The sequence below is a fragment of the Coregonus lavaretus genome (assembly GCF_964263955.1).
Source record: "Coregonus lavaretus genome assembly, chromosome: 19".
NCBI lineage: Eukaryota > Metazoa > Chordata > Actinopteri > Salmoniformes > Salmonidae > Coregonus > Coregonus lavaretus.
The window spans coordinates 17,080,349-17,098,994 of record NC_140006.1 but is presented as its reverse complement, the minus strand read 5'-3'; the positions used below and the strand labels follow the sequence as shown (position 1 = coordinate 17,098,994).

The 18,646-nt window shown below is 39.9% G+C and overlaps 1 protein-coding gene across 5 annotated transcripts in view; it reads right to left on the bottom strand.

Moving 5' to 3' along the window:
- Positions 1-18,295, bottom strand: part of LOC311147146 (corticotropin-releasing factor receptor 2) — a 130,790-nt gene extending 112,495 nt beyond the window's left edge. For all 5 annotated transcript variants that reach the window (XR_014614751.1, XR_014614752.1, XR_014614753.1 and 2 more), the window contains exons 1-2: positions 17,849-18,295; positions 10,573-10,666 (exon numbers count right to left, since the gene is read on the bottom strand). Coding sequence is in view for 2 of the 5 variants with exons in the window: in XM_084183776.1 (XP_084039902.1) it covers positions 10,573-10,666; positions 17,849-17,890 (136 nt within the window). In the remaining 3 variants the exon portion in view is untranslated. The remainder of the gene's footprint in view (positions 1-10,572; positions 10,667-17,848) is intronic.
- Positions 18,296-18,646: the final 351 nt, after the last annotated feature.

The following is an 18,646-nucleotide window of genomic DNA, read 5'->3' as shown; positions in this document are numbered from 1 at the left end:
CGGCGTAGTGTGTTACCAATTGTTTTCTTGGTGTGAGTATGGTCCCAGCTGCCTTGAGATTATTGACAAGATCCTCCCGTGTAGTTCTGGGCTGATTCCTCACCGTTCTCATGATCATTGCAACTCCATGAGGTGAGATCTTGCATGGAGCCCCAGGCCGAGGAAGATTGACAGTTATTTTGTGTTTCTTCCATTTGCGAATAATCGCACCAACTGTTGTCACCTTCTCACCAAGCTGATTGACGATGGTTTTGTAGCCCATTCCAGCCTTGTGTAGGTCTACAATCTTGTCCCTGACATCCTTGGAGAACTCTTTGATCTTGGCCATGGTGGAGAGTTTGTAATCTGATTGATTGATTGCTTCTGTGGACAGGTGTCTTTTATACAGGTAACAAGCTGAGATTAGGAGCACTCCCTTTAAGAGTGTGCTCCAAATCTCAGCTCGTTACCTGTATACAGTGGGGGAAAAAAGTATTTAGTCAGCCACCAATTGTGCAAGTTCTCCCACTTAAAAAGATGAGAGAGGCCTGTAATTTTCATCATAGGTACATGTCAACTATGACAGACAAATTGAGAAAAAAAGAAATCCAGAAAATCACATTGTAGGATTTTTAATGAATTTATTTGCAAATTATGGTGGAAAATAAGTATTTGGTCACCTGCAAACAAGCAAGATTTCTGGCTCTCACAGACATGTAACTTCTTCTTTAAGAGGCTCCTCTGTCCTCCACTCGTTACCTGTATTAATGGCACCTGTTTGAACTTGTTATCAGTATAAAAGACACCTGTCCACAACCTCAAACAGTCACACTCCAAACTCCACTATGGCCAAGACCAAAGAGCTGTCAAAGGACACCAGAAACAAAATTGTAGACCTGCACCAGGCTGGGAAGACTGAATCTGCAATAGGTAAGCAGCTTGGTTTGAAGAAATCAACCGTGGGAGCAATTATTAGGAAATCGAAGACATACAAGACCACTGATAATCTCCCTCGATCTGGGGCTCCACGCAAGATCTCACCCCGTGGGGTCAAAATGATCACAAGAACGGTGAGCAAAAATCCCAGAACCACACGGGGGACCTAGTGAATGACCTGCAGAGAGTTGGGACCAAAGTAACAAAGCCTACCATCAGTAACACTACGCCGCCAGGGACTCAAATCCTGCAGTGCAAGACGTGTCCCCCTGCTTAAGCCAGTACATGTCTAGGCCCATCTGAAGTTTGCTAGAGTGCATTTGGATGATCCAGAAGAGGATTGGGAGAATGTCATATGGTCAGATGAAACCAAAATAGAAATTTTTGGTAATAACTCAACTCGTCATGTTTGGAGGACAAAGAATGCTGAGTTGCATCCAAAGAACACCATACCTACTGTGAAGTATGGGGGTGGAAACATCATGCTTTGGGGCTGTTTTTCTGCAAAGGGACCAGGACGACTGATCCGTGTAAAGGAAAGAATGAATGGGGCCATGTATCGTGAGATTTTGAGTGAAAACCTCCTTCCATCAGCAAGGGCATTGAAGATGAAACGTGGCTGGGTCTTTCAGCATGACAATGATCCCAAACACACTGCCCGGGCAACGAAGGAGTGGCTTCGTAAGAAGCATTTCAAGGTCCTGGAGTGGCCTAGCCAGTCTCCAGATCTCAACCCCATAGAAAATCTTTGGAGGGAGTTGAAAGTCTGTGTTGCCCAGCGACAGCCCCAAAACATCACTGCTCTAGAGGAGATCTGCATGGAGGAATGGGCCAAAATACCAGCAACAGTGTGTGAAAACCTTGTGAAGACTTACAGAAAATGTTTGACCTGTGTCATTGCCAACAAAGGGTATATAACAAAGTATTGAGAAACTTTTGTTATTGACCAAATACTTATTTTCCACCATAATTTGCAAATAAATTCATTAAAAATCCAACAATGTGATCTTCTGGAAAAAAAATTCTCATTTTGTCTCTCATAGTTGACGTGTACCTATGATGAAAATTACAGGCCTCTCTCATCTTTTTAAGTGGGAGAACTTGCACAATTGGTGGCTAACTAAATACTTTTTTCCCCACTCAAAAGACACCTGGGAGCCAGAAATCTTTCTGATTGAGAGGGGGTCCAATACTTATTTCCCTCATTAAAATGCAAATCAATTTATAACATTTTTGACATGCGTTTTTCTGGATTTTGTTGTTGTTATTCTGTCTCTAACTGTTCAAATAAACCAACCATTAAAATTATAGACTGATCATTTCTTTGTCAGTGGGCAAACTTACAAATCAGTAATCAGTAATACATTATCAACCCTGCAAGCAATTCAAGACAATTTTATTATGGTGGGGGATTATAATACTGTTTTAAATAGCTCAATGGACCGTAAAGGAAATCACACCACAAACAATCACCCTCATGCTGTTAAGGAAATCGTGAATGTCATGGATACATTAGAACTAGTAGATTTATGGATGCTTAAATATCCTGACCTAGTGAGATATACATGGCGGAGACTCAATCAAGCTAGTCGTCTTGACTTCTTTCTTATGTCATTCTCGTTGGCACCAAAAGTTTAAAAAGTGTTGATAGGGGACAGAATGCGGTCGGACCATCATATAATTGGCATATACATTACTCTTACTGAATTTCCACGTGGGCGAGGATATTGGAAATTTAATCAAAGCCTATTGGATGATAAATTATTTTTAAGTAGGACAAAGGAATTTATAACTGATTTTTTCCGACATAACATAGGTACAGCAAATCCCCTTATTGTATGGGATGCCTTTAAATGTGCCTTTAGAGGCCATGCAATTCATTACTCATCTCGAAAACAAAAGCAATTTAGGTCAAAAGAGTTTATACTAACAAAGGAAATAGAAGGTCTAACAGAACAGATAGCAATAAAATCTGTAACATAGAGGCTCAAAATAAATTAGAGGAAAAACAAAAAGAAATTGAGAAACTTATTCAAGAAAGATCAAGTGTAATATATTATACAAAAAAGCAAACTGGATGGAATATGGGGAATAATGCACCAAATTCTTTTTTAATCTTCAACATAGGAATGCTACCGAAAAGAATTTAATGAAACTGGTTACAATTGACGGAGTCACCCATGATACACCAAATGATATTTTGAAGGAGGAAACAAAGTACTTTAAGCATATGTTTTCGTTTCAGTCGCCTCCATCTCCTCTAACTGAAGCTAATTGTAGAGATTTTTTTTCTATTGATAATGTAAAATTAACAGCCATACAGAAAGACTCATGTGAAGGTGAAATTACAGAGGAGGAACTTCTGGATGCAATTAAAGACTTTAAGTCCGGGAAAACTCCAGGGTTGGATGGCATACCAGTCGAGGTATACCAAACCTTTTTTGATATACCAACAGGACCGTTATTAGCATGTTTTAACCACTCCTATGTAACTGGTAGATTATCAGACACTCAAGAAGAAGGTCTGATTTCATTATTACTGAAACAGGATACAAGTGGAAAATATAAAGATCCAGTCCATTTAAAAAAATTGGAGGCCCCTTACACTTCAGTGTTGTGATGCAAAAATTCTAGCAAAATGTATAGCGCATAGAATTAAAAAGGTATTGTCGGACATTATTCATTCTAATCAGACAGGTTTTTTACATGGAAGATACATTGGAGATAATATAAGGCAAGTACTGGAAACAATAGAACACTATGGAAAATCTGGGAAACCAGGCCTGCTATTCATAGCAGACTTCAAAAAAAGACATTTGATAAAGTACGACTGGGGGTTATATATAAATGCCTGGAGCATTTCAATTTTGGAGAATCTCTTATAAAATGGGTCAAAATCATATATAGTAACCCTAGGTGTAAAATAGTAAATAATGGCTATTTCTCAGAAGTTTTAAACTGTCGAGAGGAGTGAAACAAGGTAGTCCAAAATCGGCATATCTATTTATTATGGCCATCGAGATGTTAGCTATTAAAATCAGATCCAACAATAATATCAAGGGATGCTGATCATTCAAATTTTCTTTTAAATCCACAACTAGAATCCCTCCACAGCCTCATAGAGGATCTAGATACATTTTCTAACCTCTCTGGATTACAACCAAATTATGACAAATGTACTATATTACGTATTGGATCACTAAAAAAATTAATTTTTAACATTACCATGTAGTTTACCAATAAAATGGTCTGATGGTGATGTGGATATACTGGGAATACATATCCCAAAGGAAATAAATGATCTCACTCCAATACATTTTAATAGAAAGTTAGCAAAAATAGACAAGATCTTGCTACCATGGAAAGGTAAATACCTGTCAATTTGTGGAAAAATCACCCTGATTAACTCTTTAGTATTATCCCAGTTTACCTATTTGCCTATGGTCTTGCCTACGCCTAGCGAACAGTTTTTTAAATGATATGAGAAATAAATATTCCATTTTATTTGGAACAGCAAGCAGACAAAATTAAACGGGCCTATTTATATAACGAATATGAATTCGGAGGACAGAAATGATTAAATATTAAAGCATTAGACCTATCACTAAAAGCTTCAGTCATACAAAAGTTATACATAAATCCGTACTGGTTCTCTAGCAAATTAGTAAGATTGTCTCACCCGATGTTCAAGAATGGCCTTTTCCCCTTTACAACCTCTCACTTTCAGTTATTTGAAAATGAAATCATCTCCCAAATATCACTATTTCTAAAACAAGCCATAGAAAGTTGGTTGCAATTTCAATTTAGTCCTCCAGAAACGACAGAACAAATAATGCAACAAATACAGTGGGGAAAAAAAGTATTTAGTCAGCCACCAATTGTGCAAGTTCTCCCACTTAAAAAGATGAGAGAGGCCTGTAATTTTCATCATAGGTACACGTCAACTATGACAGACAAAATGCGAAAACAAATTCTCCAGAAAATCACATTGTATAATTTTTTATGAATTTATTTGCAAATTATGGTGGAAAATAAGTATTTGGTCAATAACAAAAGTTTCTCAATACTTTGTTACATACCCTTTGTTGGCAATGACACAGGTCAAACGTTTTCTGTAAGTCTTCACAAGTTTTTCACACACTGTTGCTGGTATTTTGGCCCATTCCTCCATGCAGATCTCCTCTAGAGCAGTGATGTTTTGGGGCTGTCGCTGGGCAACACGGACTTTCAACTCCCTCCAAAGATTTTCTATGGGGTTGAGATCTGGAGACTGGCTAGGCCACTCCAGGACCTTGAAATGCTTCTTACGAAGCCACTCCTTCGTTGCCCGGGCGGTGTGTTTGGGATCATTGTCATGTTGAAAGACCCAGCCACGTTTCATCTTCAATGCCCTTGCTGATGGAAGGAGGTTTTCACTCAAAATCTCACGATACATGGCCCCATTCATTCTTTCCTTCACACGGATCAGTCGTCCTGGTCCCTTTGCAGAAAAACAGCCCCAAAGCATGATGTTTCCACCCCCATGCTTCACAGTAGGTATGGTGTTCTTTGGATGCAACTCAGCATTCTTTGTCCTCCAAACACGACAAGTTGAGTTTTTACTTAAAAATTCTATTTTGGTTTCATCTGACCATATGACATTCTCCCAATCCTCTTCTGGATCATCCAAATGCACTCTAGCAAACTTCAGACGGGCCTGGACATGTACTGGCTTAAGCAGGGGGACACGTCTGCACTGCAGGATTTGAGTCCCTGGCGGCGTAGTGTGTTACTGATGGTAGACTTTGTTACTTTGGTCCCAGCTCTCTGCAGGTCATTCACTAGGTCCCCCCGTGTGGTTCTGGGATTTTTGCTCACCGTTATTGTGATCATTTTGACCCCACAGGGTGAGATCTTGCGTGGAGCCCCAGATCGAGGGAGATTATCAGTGGTCTTGTATGTCTTCCATTTCCTAATAATTGCTCCCACAGTTGATTTCTTCAAACCAAGCTGCTTACCTATTGCAGATTCAGTCTTCCCAGCCTGGTGCAGGTCTACAATTTTGTTTCTGGTGTCCTTTGACAGCTCTTTGGTCTTGGCCATAGTGGAGTTTGGAGTGTGACTGTTTGAGGTTGTGGACAGGTGTCTTTTATACTGATAACAAGTTCAAACAAGTGCCATAATACAGGTAACAAGTAGAGGACAGAGGAGCCTCTTAAAGAAGAAGTTACAGGTCTGTGAGAGCCAGAAATCTTGCTTGTTTGTAGGTGACCAAATACTTATTTTCCACCATAATTTGCAAATAAATTCATTAAAAATCCTACAATGTGATTTTCTGGAAAAAAAATTCTCAATTTGTCTGTCATAGTTGACGTGTACCTATGATGACAATTACAGGCCTCTCTCATCTTTTTAAGTGGGAGAACTTGCACAATTGGTGGCTGACTAAATACTTTTTTTCCCCACTCTACATACATACATACATAAATACACATACAGTGGGGAGAACAAGTATTTGATACACTGCCGATTTTGCAGTTTTTCCTACTTACAAAGCATGTAGAGGTCTGTAATTTTTATCATAGGTACACTTCAACTGTGAGAGACGGAATCTAAAACAAAAATCCAGAAAATCACATTGTATGATTTTTAAGTAATTAATTTGCATTTTATTGCATGACATAAGTATTTGATACATCAGAAAAGTAGAACTTAAAATTTGGTACAGAAAACTTTGTTTGCAATTATAGAGATCATACGTTTCCTGTAGGTCTTGACCAGGTTTGCACACACTGCAGCAGGGATTTTGGCCCACTCCTCCATACAGACCTTCTCCCAGCTGTCGCTGGGCAATACGGACTTTCAGCTCCCTACAAAGATTTTCTATTGGGTTCAGGTCTGGAGACTGGCTAGGCCACTCCAGGACCTTGAGATGCTTCTTACGGAGCCACTCCTTAGTTGCCCTGGCTGTGTGTTTCAGGTCGTTGTCATGCTGGAAGACCCATCCACGACACATCTTCAATGCTCTTACTGAGGGAAGGAGGTTGTTGGCCAAGATCTCGCGATACATGGCCCCACCCATCCTCCCCCCAATACGGTGCAGTCGTCCTGTCCCCTTTGCAGAAAAGCATCCCCAAAGAATGATGTTTCCACCTCCATGCTTCACGGTTGGGATGGTGTTCTTGGGGTTGTACTCATCTTTCTTCTTCCTCCAAACACGGCGAGTGGAGTTTAGACCAAAAAGCTCTATTTTTGTCTCATCAGACCACATGACCTTCTCCCATTCCTCCTCTGGATCATCCAGATGGTCATTGGCAAACTTCAGTTGGGCCTTGCGTGCGCTGCAGGATTTTAATCCATGACGGCGTAGTGAGTTACTAATGGTTTTCTTTGAGACTGTGGTCCCAGCTCTCTTCAGGTCATTGACCAGATCCTGCCGTGTCGTTCTGGGCTGATCCCTCACCTTCCTCATGATCATTGATGCCCCACAGGTGAGATCTTGCATGGAGCCCCAGACCGAGGGTGATTGACCGTCATCTTGAACTTCTTCCATTTTCTAATAATTGCGCCAACAGTTGTTGCCTTCTCACCAAGCTGCTTGCCTATTGTCCTGTAACCCATCCCAGCCTTGTGCAGGTCCTTACACAGCTCTCTGGTCTTGGCCATTGTGGAGAGGTTGGAGTCTGTTTGATTGAGTGTGTGGACAGGTGTCTTTTATACAGGTAACGAGTTCAAACAGGTGCAGTTAATACAGGTAATGAGTGGAGAACAGGAGGGCTTCTTAAAGAAAAACTAACAGGTCTGTGAGAGCTGGAATTCTTACTGGTTGGTAGGTGATCAAATACTTATGTCATGCAATAAAATGCAAATGAATTACTTAAAAATCATACAATGTGATTTTCTGGATTTTTGTTTTAGATTCCATCTCTCACAGTTGAAGTGTACCTATGATAAAAATTACAGACCTCTACATGCTTTGTAAGTAGGAAAACCTGCAAAATCGGCAGTGTATCAAATACTTGTTCTCCCCACTGTACATATCCTTAAAAAATATATATTCCCCTTTATTACTTTCCAACCCGCCACCATTTCCCCACTTGGAGTAAACTAGTGAACAACAACGCCTAGGCCTCTACTTCAAGCCCATACCCACTATCTACATTTTGTGGACACAGTCAATTTTACAGTAATTACATTTTGTTTGTTCTCTCTCCTGAACTTCTTCTAGTCTCAACCTCTCCGATCATTTTCATGATGTCCATCCGGTTTGCTTCTATATGCCATATCTTTCTAACTGTGCTCCTTCACAAAAGCTCCCAACCTACAACCCATACACTTATTATGGACACAGCGTGCCTACATTATTAGTTATCTTGTTATTGTTTGTTGTTAGTTGTTATTAGTCCCATCCTTCAATTCCATTAAACACCTCCCATCTATCTTTTAACACCATCCATATAGGATTTCTATTTGCCATATATATTTCAACTGTACTGTGATGTCTTACAAAAGTTCTGAACCTTTCTATTCTCATTGTTTCTACAGATTGTGAATTGAAAATAAACATTTTTGCTAATAGTATTATTATGTTATTGATCGATTGACTAGGACTTTTCAGATCACCCAGTAGTGCTATCTGCAGGGTTAGCTCCAGGTAAATATTGCAATCCTTTAGCCATTCCTGGACCTGTTCCAAAAACAAGCTACAAATGGACAGTACCAAAACAAATTCGCAGTAAAATCTGCAGAGCTGGGAAGATTGTATCCCCCATATAAATAACATTCTATTGGTAGCAAGAATTTTATATAATAATTTAAATTGAAAGATTCTAAGTTTTGAATCCAGTGTCGTTTTGCGTATCAGTTCATAAACACTATGCCATGGGATCGGTACGTCAAAAATCTCTTCCCAACTATTTTGCAATCTATATTGGACTGCTGTCAATCCTTTGGTCCATACTTTTTTATTTATCAGTTTTCCTTAACCAATTATGTTCTTTAATGCAAGGCCGACAGACAACAATTATTTACAGACAGATTATTTCAATTATTATTCACTATATCACAATTCCAGTGGGTCAGAAGTTTACATACACTAAGTTGACTGTGCCTTTAAACAGCTTGGAAAATTCCAGAAAATGATGTCATGGTTTTACAAGCTTCTGATAGGCTAATTGACATCATTTGACTCAATTGGAGGTGTACCTGTGGATGTATTTCAAGGCCTACCGTCAAACTCAGTGCCTCTTTGCTTGACATTATGGGAAATTCAAAAGAAATCAGCCAAGACCTCAGAAAAAAAATGGTAGACCTCCACTAGTCTGGTTCATCCTTGGGAGCAATTTCCAAACACCTGAAGGTACCAAGTTAATCTGTACAAACAATAGTACGCAAGTATAAACACCATGGGACCACGCAGCTGTCATACCGCTCAGGAAGGAGACGTGTTCTGTCTACTAGAGATGAAAACACCTTGGTGCAAAAAGTGCAAATCAATCCCAGAACAACAGCAAAGGACCTTGTGAAGATGCTGGAGGAAACAGGTACAAAACTATCTATATACACAGTAAAACAAGTCCTATATTGGCATAACCTGAAAGGCCGCTCAGCAAGGAAGAAGCCACTGCTCCAAAACCACCATAAAAAAGCCAGACTATGGTTTGCAACTGCACATGGGGACAAAGATCGTACTTTTTGGAGAAATGTCCTCCTGTCTGATGAAACAAAAATATAACTGTTTGGCCATAATGACCATCGTTATGTTTGGAGGGAAAAGGGGGTCACTTGCAATCTGAAGAACACCATCCCAACCGTGAAGCACGGGGTGGCAGCATCATGCTGTGGGGGTACTTTGCTGCAGGAGGGACTAGTGCACTTCACAAAATAGATGGCATCATGAGGAAGGAAAATTATGTGGATATATTGAAGCAACATCTCAAGACATCAGTCAGGAAGTGAAAGCTTGGTCGCAAATTAGTTTTTCAAATGGACAATGACCCCAAGCATATTTCCAAAGTTGTGCCAAAATGGCTTAAGGACAACAAAGTCAAGGTATTGGAGTGGCCATCACAAAGCCCTGACTTCAATCCTATTTGATTTGTGGGCAGAACTGAAAAGGCGTGTGCGAGCAAGGAGGCCTACAAACCTGACTCAGTTACACCAGCTCTGTCAGGAGGAATGGGCCAAAATTCACCCAATTTATTGTGGGAAGCTTGTGGAAGGCTACCCGAAACGTTTGACCCAAGTTAAACAATTTAAAGGCAATGCTACCAAATACTAATTGAGTGTATGTACACTTCTGACCCACTGGGAATGTGATTAAATAAATAAAAGCTGAAATAAATCATTCTCTCTAATATTATTCTGACATTTCACTTTCTTAAAATAAAGTGGTGATCCTAACTGACATAAGACAGGGAATTTTTACTAGGATTAAATGTCAGGAATTGTGAATATTTGAGTTTAAATGTACTTGGCTAAGGTATATGTAAACTTCTGACTTCAACTGTATATTAGCTAATTATACCAATACACATCCTCTAGTTAATTTATCTGCTTTGGCTTAAGCAGTGCTTGCCATTAAATATCAGCCCATTGTGCAAGTAATTAAAGTAATTAACAGGCTAGAAAGAACAAACACTCATTGTATTCCACACTTTCATTAATATTTGACATTACCTGTGACATTGTAGAGAGTGGAGAGAGCCTCACAGTATTTCTGTAGAAGTGTAAGCAGAGAGAGCTGGGAGAGCTGCTCACACAATGTACTGGACTGGATAGAAGAAGAAAAAAGTATTTTAGAGAGCAATGTCAGCAATTTGAATAATGACGCAAATAGGCTTTTTTAATCAGCTAAATGCAGAATTATTTTGATAAATGTTTCAACATGAACAATGTTACCAAAGTGATACTGTACCTAGCCATGGTAAATAGCCAAACAGACAGTACCCTTTCGGAAAAAAGCGCATGGGCCCCGTGTAGCTCAGTTGGTAGAGCATGACGCTTGCAACGCCAGGGTTGTGGTTTCGATTCCCACGGGGGGTCAGTATGAAAAATGTGTGCACTCACTAACTGTATGTCGCTCTGGATAAGAGCATCTGCTAAATGACTAAAATGTAAATTTCACGTGATCTTATGTGAAGTTTATGTGATTAACATGTGAACTACACATGTGAAAACATTTGAGCACATGTGAAAACATGATCTCGTGAAATAAATGTGACAAAATGGGGATGTGAAATTTCAACATGTGAAACCATTTGGACGTTTTCACCTGCAAAATTGCAAATTCGATTTTTACGTGAAAATGCAATTCCACATGTGAGAGTTAGGTTTTCACATGTGAAAATGCAAATTTGATTTTTTCATTTGAAACTGCAAATTTCACATGAATCTGCTACTCACATGTGAGGTGAAAACATGTTATTCTCCTCACATTTGAAAAAGTGGTTTAACATGTGAACAACGGACTTCACATCTCTTGTTTTCACATGTGAAAATGTCAGTTCAACATGTGAAAACAGCTATTTTACATGTGAAAATGTGATTTCACATGTGTTTTTTGTAAGGGAAGTAATGAAATGGTATGGGGGAATTAAGGTAAGTGGTACGCTGTTCAGCTAAAATAGTGTACAAAATCTTGATCACTGACTTTTCAATATGACCCCAACTGGGATTTGAATTTACATCCTTTGGATTTGGAGTACACTGATCTTTCTGCTGAGCCACAAAGTCTGTAGTGTTCTCAGAAGTCCCCATACACATTCATCACCTATAATACATCTCTGCAATTAGCAAAAGAGTGACATCTACACTGCTATTGTAGTTATCAGTCAATCTGACTATTCTCTCATCATTGATTTAATTTACTTATTTCAGCAATTTGAGGGTTTTCTGTATAGTTGTCTAATGTTGGTGGGGAATATTATTCTATTTTAATGTTACTCCTGAATCACTATGATAAATATACTTTGAAGTCCAAAGTGTAGAATATAGGTGAAATCAGTCATTGACACAGATGTGGTGGCGTAGCAGGAAGATCAGAATGCAGTGAACCGATAGGATGTTAGTTCAAATCGTGGTCAAAAGTTTTGAGAATGACACAAATACTAATTTTCACAAAGTCTGCTGCCTCAGTTTTGTTGATGGCAATTTGCATATACTCCAGAATGTCAGGAAGAGTGATCAGATTAATTGCAATTAATTGCAAAGTCCCTCTTTGCCATGAAAATGAACTTAATCCCCAAAAAACATTTCCACTGCATTTCATCCCTGCCACAAAAGGACCAGCTGCCATCATGTCAGTGATTTTCTCGTTAACACAGGTGAGAGTGTTGACGAGGACAAGGCTGGAGATCATTCTGTCATACTGATTGAGTTAGAATAACAGACTGGAAGCTTTAAAAGGAGGGTGGTGCTTGAAATCATTGTTCTTCCTCTGTTAACCATGGTTACCTGCAAGGAAACACGTGCCGTCATCATTGCTTTCACAAAAAGGGCTTCACAGGCAAGGATATTGCTGCTAGTAAGATTGCACCTAAATCAACCATTTATCGGATCTTCAAGAACTTCAAGGAGAGAGGTTCAATTGTTGTGAAGAAAGTCCAGCAAGCGCCAGGACCGTCTCCTAAAGTTGATTCAGCTGCGGGATCTGGGCACCACCAGTGCAGAGCTTGCTCAGGAATGGCAGCAGGCAGGTGTGAGTGCATCTGCACGCACAGTGAGGTGAAGACTTTTGGAGGATGGCCTGGTGTCAAGAAGGGCAGCAAAGAAGCCACTTCTCTCCAGGAAAAACATCAGGGACAGACTGATATTCTGCAAAAGGTACAGTGATTGGACTGCTGAGGACTGGGGTAAAGTCATTTTCTCTGATGAATCCCCTTTCCGATTGTTTGGGGCATCCGGAAAACAACTTGTCCGGAGAAGACAAGGTGAGCACTACCATCAGCCCTGTGTCATGCAAACAATAATGCATCCTGAGACCATTCATGTTTGGGGTTGCTCAAAACTTTGCCTAAGAACACAGCCATGAATAAAGAATGGTACCAACACATCCTCCGAGATCAACTTCTCCCAACCATCCAAGAACAGTTTGGTGACGACCAATGCCCTTTCTAGCATGATGGAGCAACTTGCCATAAGGCAAAGTGATAATTAAGTGGCTCGGGGAACAAAACATCGACATTTTGGGTCCATGGCCAGGAAACTCCCCAGACCTTAATCCCATTGAGAACTTGTGGTCGATCCTCAAGAGGCGGGTGGACAAACAAAAACCCACAAATTCTGGAAAACTCCAAGCATTGATTATGCAAGAATGGGCTGCCATCAGTCAGGATGTGGCCCAGAAATTAATTGACAGCATGACAGGGCAGATTGCAGAGGTCTTGAAAAAGAAGCGTCAACACTGCAAATATTGACTCTTTGCATAAACGTTATGTAATTGTCAATAAAAGCATTTGACACTTATGGAACGCTTGTATTATACTTCAGTATACCATAGTAACATCTGACAAAAATATTTCATAACACTGAAGTAGCGAACTTTGTGAAGACCAATACTTGTGTCATTATCAAAACTTTTGACCACGACTTTATAAATAAACATACATGCACACTTATTAGACTATACATTGCCTTGCAAAAGTATTCACCCCCCTTGGCGTTTTTCCTATTTTGTCATATTACAACCTGTAATTTAAATGGATTTTTATTTGGATTTCATGTAATGGACATACACAAAACAGTCAAAATTGGTAAAGTGAAATGAAAAAAATAACTTGTTTCAAAAAATTTAGAAAATAAATAACGGAAAAGTGGTGCGTGCATATGTATTCAACCCCTTTGCTATGAAGCCCATAAATAAGATCTGGTGCAACCAATTACCTTCAGAAGTCACATAATTAGTTAAATAAAGTCCACTGTGTGCAATCTAAGTGTCACATGATCTGTCACATGATCTCAGTATATATACACCTGTTCTGAAAGGCCCCAGAGTTTGCAACACCACTAAGCAAGGGGCACCACCAAGCAAGCGGCACCATGAAGACCAAGGAGCTCTCCAAACAGGTCAGGGACAAAGTTGTGGAGAAGTACAGATCAGGGTTGGCTTATAAAAAAATATCTGAAACTTTGAACATCCCACGGACCACCACTAAATCCATTATTAAAAAATTGAAAGAATATGGCACCACAACAAACCTGCCAAAAGAGGGCCGCCCACCAAAACTCACGGACCAGGCAAGGAGGGCATTAATCAGAGAGGCAACAAAGAGACCAAAGATAACCCTGAAAGAGCTGCAAAGCTCCACAACAGAGATTGGAGTATCTGTTCATAGGACCACCTTAAGACGTACACTCCACAGAGCTGGGCTTTACGGAAGAGTGGCCAGAAAAAAGCCATTGCTTAAAGAAAAAAATAAGCAAACACGTTTGGTGTTCGTCAAAAGGCATGCGGGAGACTCCCCAAACATTTGGAAGAAGGTACTCTGGTCAGATGAGACTATAATGGAGCTTTTTGCCCATCAAGGAAACGCTATGTCTGGCAAACCCAACACCTCTCATCACCCCGAGAACACCATCCCCACAGTGAAGCATGGTGGTGGGAGCATCATGCTGTTGGGATGTTTTTCATCTGCAGGGACTGGGAAACTGGTCAGAATTGAAGGAATGATGGATGGCGCTAAATACAGGGAAATTCTTGAGGGAAACCTGTTTCAGTCTTTCAGAGATTTGAGACTGGGACAGAGGTTCACCTTCCAGCAGGACAATGACCCTAAGCATACTGCTAAAGCAACACTCGAGTGGTTTAAGGGGAAACTTATAAATGTCTTGGAAAAGCCCAGACCTCAATCCAATTGAGAATCTGTGGTATGACTTAAAGATTGCTGTACACCAGTGGAACCCATCCAACTTGTAGGAGCTGGAGCAGTTTTGCCTTGAAGAATGGCCAAAAATCCCAGTGGCTAGATGTGCCAAGCTTATAGAGGCATACCACAAGAGACTTGCAGCTGTAATTGCTGCAAAAGGTGTCTCTATAAAGTATTGACTTTGGGGGGGTGAATAGTTATGCACGCTCAAGTTTTCTGCTTTTTTGTCTTAGTTCTTGTTTGTTTCACAAAAAGATATATTTTGCATCTTCAAAGTGGTAGGCATGTGTGTAAATCAAATGATACAAACCCCCAAAAAATCAATTTTAATTCCAGGTAGTAAGACAACAAAATAGGAAAAATGCCAAGGGGGATGAATACTTTTGCAAGTCACTGTATATACAAACCACATTGACACCCCCACAGAAAACCCATTCACACGGACATAATACAGACCGACACACTTTTTCACTCATCATTTGCTGCTCTGTTCTTTATTTTATTTGTATTCTTATCTATCCTAATGCCTTGTCACTTTACCTTTCCTTCTTGTACATATCTACCTTTTTATTTTTAAATTCTACATTGTTAGGAAGGGCTCATAAGCAATCACTTCACGGTAAAGTCTACAACAGTTGTTTTCAGCGCATGTTACAAATTAAATTAGATTTTGTTTTGAACATACACATTGTAATCATGTTAAATATGTAAATATGTATGTTGAAAACACTGCAACTATTCTGTGACATTCCGGGGACATCCTAATTACCTTTTTTTGCAGGGCATCACCTGTGAAATCTCATGTGAAAGGTTATGTCATCACATGTGAAAATCCATATGTGAAGTGTTTCAAGACCACATGGTTTCACATGATTTCACATGGTAAAGTTTGTGTTCACATGAAAATCCACATGTGAAACTTCATATGAAATATCAGCACATGTAAAGAGTTCCAAAACCAATCGTTTTCGCATGAATTCACATGTGAAATAATATGCAAAACGTGGAAATTTCACATGTGAAGTCATGTGATTTTCCACATATGAAATCATGTGGTTTTCCCGTAAGGGTAGGTAGGCCTGAAGGTTAATTAAGCAGTGGTTCTAATCAGAAGTGGTCAACAGTGTTTCCCTCCTGTCCCCACATAATGCAATGACTCCTGCTTAATGTAATGTAATATAGCCACCTGACTTAGGTTGGCAGGCAGGGGGACACTGCAGCAGCATGTCAGTGTCACCCTCCTAGACAGACTGGCTGGCCTGACCCTATGACTTTCCCCTCTGGGTAATGTGAAGGCATGGCACTGGCAGCGCATGATAACAGGGTGGCAATATGAGCTCCCACATGGCGGTTTTTGTGTTTGGGCTAAAGCATCAGCCTTTATCTCGGTCTCAATGTATTCCTCTCTTCTCCCTCCACCTCTGCCTCTATCCCTGACTCTCTGACCACCACTGGTATGACAGTGTGGAAATTGTGGCAAGAAGAGGCTACTGATGGTTGCATTTGTGTTTGTGCCAAAGCAACATCAACCTCTCCTCTATCCATCCCTCTCTGACAGGCACTGACCTGATGGTCAGATAAGACAGTGGGCAAGGGAAGCCCTCATTTTATAGCTGGAGGGCCAGCTGTGTTCTGTACGATAAATTGCCTTTTTTGGAGGGAGCGGGGGACAGGACAGGCTGGGGCACAGAGGAAGCTGATGGTAGGAGGGCAGCTGCAGAGTTCCTCTGGGGTTAGACTGAGACCTCTGGGGGGTTGTGGTGGAGGAAGCCATTCTAAGAACTCTGTCTACAGGGTCTACTACAGTGCAGGGCTGTTTCACATGTAGTGGAGTCATCGTAACTTACAGTCTTTCTTTATCACATTAACGATGTACCACTGCTGCAGCAAAGGTATAAAAAAGAAAATAATGCCCCCAACTGTAACTCTGGACTTAAGGGATTGCAATACACAGCACACCAATCCTAATTAGAATGGTCAATTGACTCTGCTGCTGCTGTCAAAGTGTCAAGAAAAGAAAACGCAGTGTTGCATTTTTAGACACGGTTTGTGGTCAGGTTTTATTTGGTTTGTTTATGGTCATGCCTTTCAGGATTATGGAGGGAATTTTCTCCTGGTCACGCCACACAATAAATCAGAATCTGCACTGGCGTTTCATAATGATTTCATAATGGTAGCCTACATTTGAAATGGTTACCTGGATTTAGAACACACTGTTAACGACTAGTTAGCAATGCACAGGTTTCACTTCTGTTACATAATTCATATTTACCTTTTCATCTGAAGTCCACAAAATAATTTTATGAACAAGGAACCCATTGACCTGTACTTTATAACTGCATTGGGAAAATGTCCCCTTTTTAAAAATATTCTAGTCTACCTGTAAAATTATGTAGGAAATGTCCACGATATGTCCCGTAAATTCTAGAAAACCTTCCCACACAGTTCCTTGGGGAACTCTTTCATTTTCTTTTCCATGACGTGGGTGTGTTTGTGTAGCTGCACGTGTCCGTGTATAGCTCAATCATAGTGAGGTTTGAATATGTTATCATATGTTAATGTTACTGTATGTTACAGTTCTTTGAAACCATTCATAATTAGTAAGAATTAAACCCATACACATACATGTATGTAGGCCTATATGGTATATTAAATTTAGATCTGATTCAAACATGAAGTTGAGTTTTGTTTAATAATATCTGGACAGCATGCTGTCTCACAAAAGTATACTTCTCCAAACTCAAACAGAATTGCATACCATGCATATGGAATAGATAAACTAAGGACATGGAAATTAAAGTCACATTCTGAAGTAGATCCCACTCTGAAGTAAAGAAGGTCAGGCAGTGAATTGTCAGATGGCAATCCATGTGGTCCCTCAACATGTGACTTGTTTGTTTTCAAGTACTGTATGTGTGTATAGCAATGTAGAATCTTAAGGTAGGAGGAATAGAATACAATAAAGAAGAGTCAAATATTTCCAAGGCATTTTTGTAATGCCTTCAGTCAAGGAAAAAGCTTAATTGTAAATAAAGTGTAAGTATTGAAATCCACACAATATTTAGTTAAGAAAGTATTGAAATACTCACATACAACAGTATCAGAAGTAACAAAATATGTGCAGCATTCATGTTGATGCTGAAATCATGTTAGGAAGTGTCATAATCCAAAAAGAGAGGCAGAACTTCCATGGTCTATGTCACACCCCATATTTCAAAGTTTCATCAAATCTGAATCACATACTTCTGAATGAAAGAAAACGCAATTGTATCATAGACAGAGAGGGACAAATAAAAGATGAGAAAAGATCAACTAAAATACTGAGATATAAAACTTCTCCTCATTAACTGTATAAAAATGTATGTCCTCATGCCGCCATGTACTCTCTGTCAGGAATCAAACTCTGATCTAACTGAATTCTAAAAAACTGAAATAAACATTGTTATCTCAGACATGTGGAGCAGAGCAGAGCTAACAGAAAGCAATAGCAGAGACAGTAAATCCTTGGGGAAAAAAGCAGCTCTAGCATAACATGATCATCAGATCAACTGGTGAGGCAAAATAGTTCTCTCCCGTTTCTCCCAGCTTTCACCCGCCAATCAGTGATCAGCTGGTCTTGGGACATTCTGCCAAAGACTACATTCCAAAGTACAGCACACACTTTTTTAGCTTCCAGTGTTTGTCTGTTTGCTTGGCCGGGCACAGTCCTTTGAGTTAGAGGGCATTTTCATCAGAGTAGCATCATCAGACAGACTGAGGTGTGTGTGTGTGTGTGTGTGTGTGTGTGTGTGTGTGTGTGCTTGTTTCAGAGTGATTAATAACTCCAGTGGTTTCTCTTGCTGTGCGGTGAGCAGCTGAAGTAAATAAACTAATCTGGGTTTAAGGAT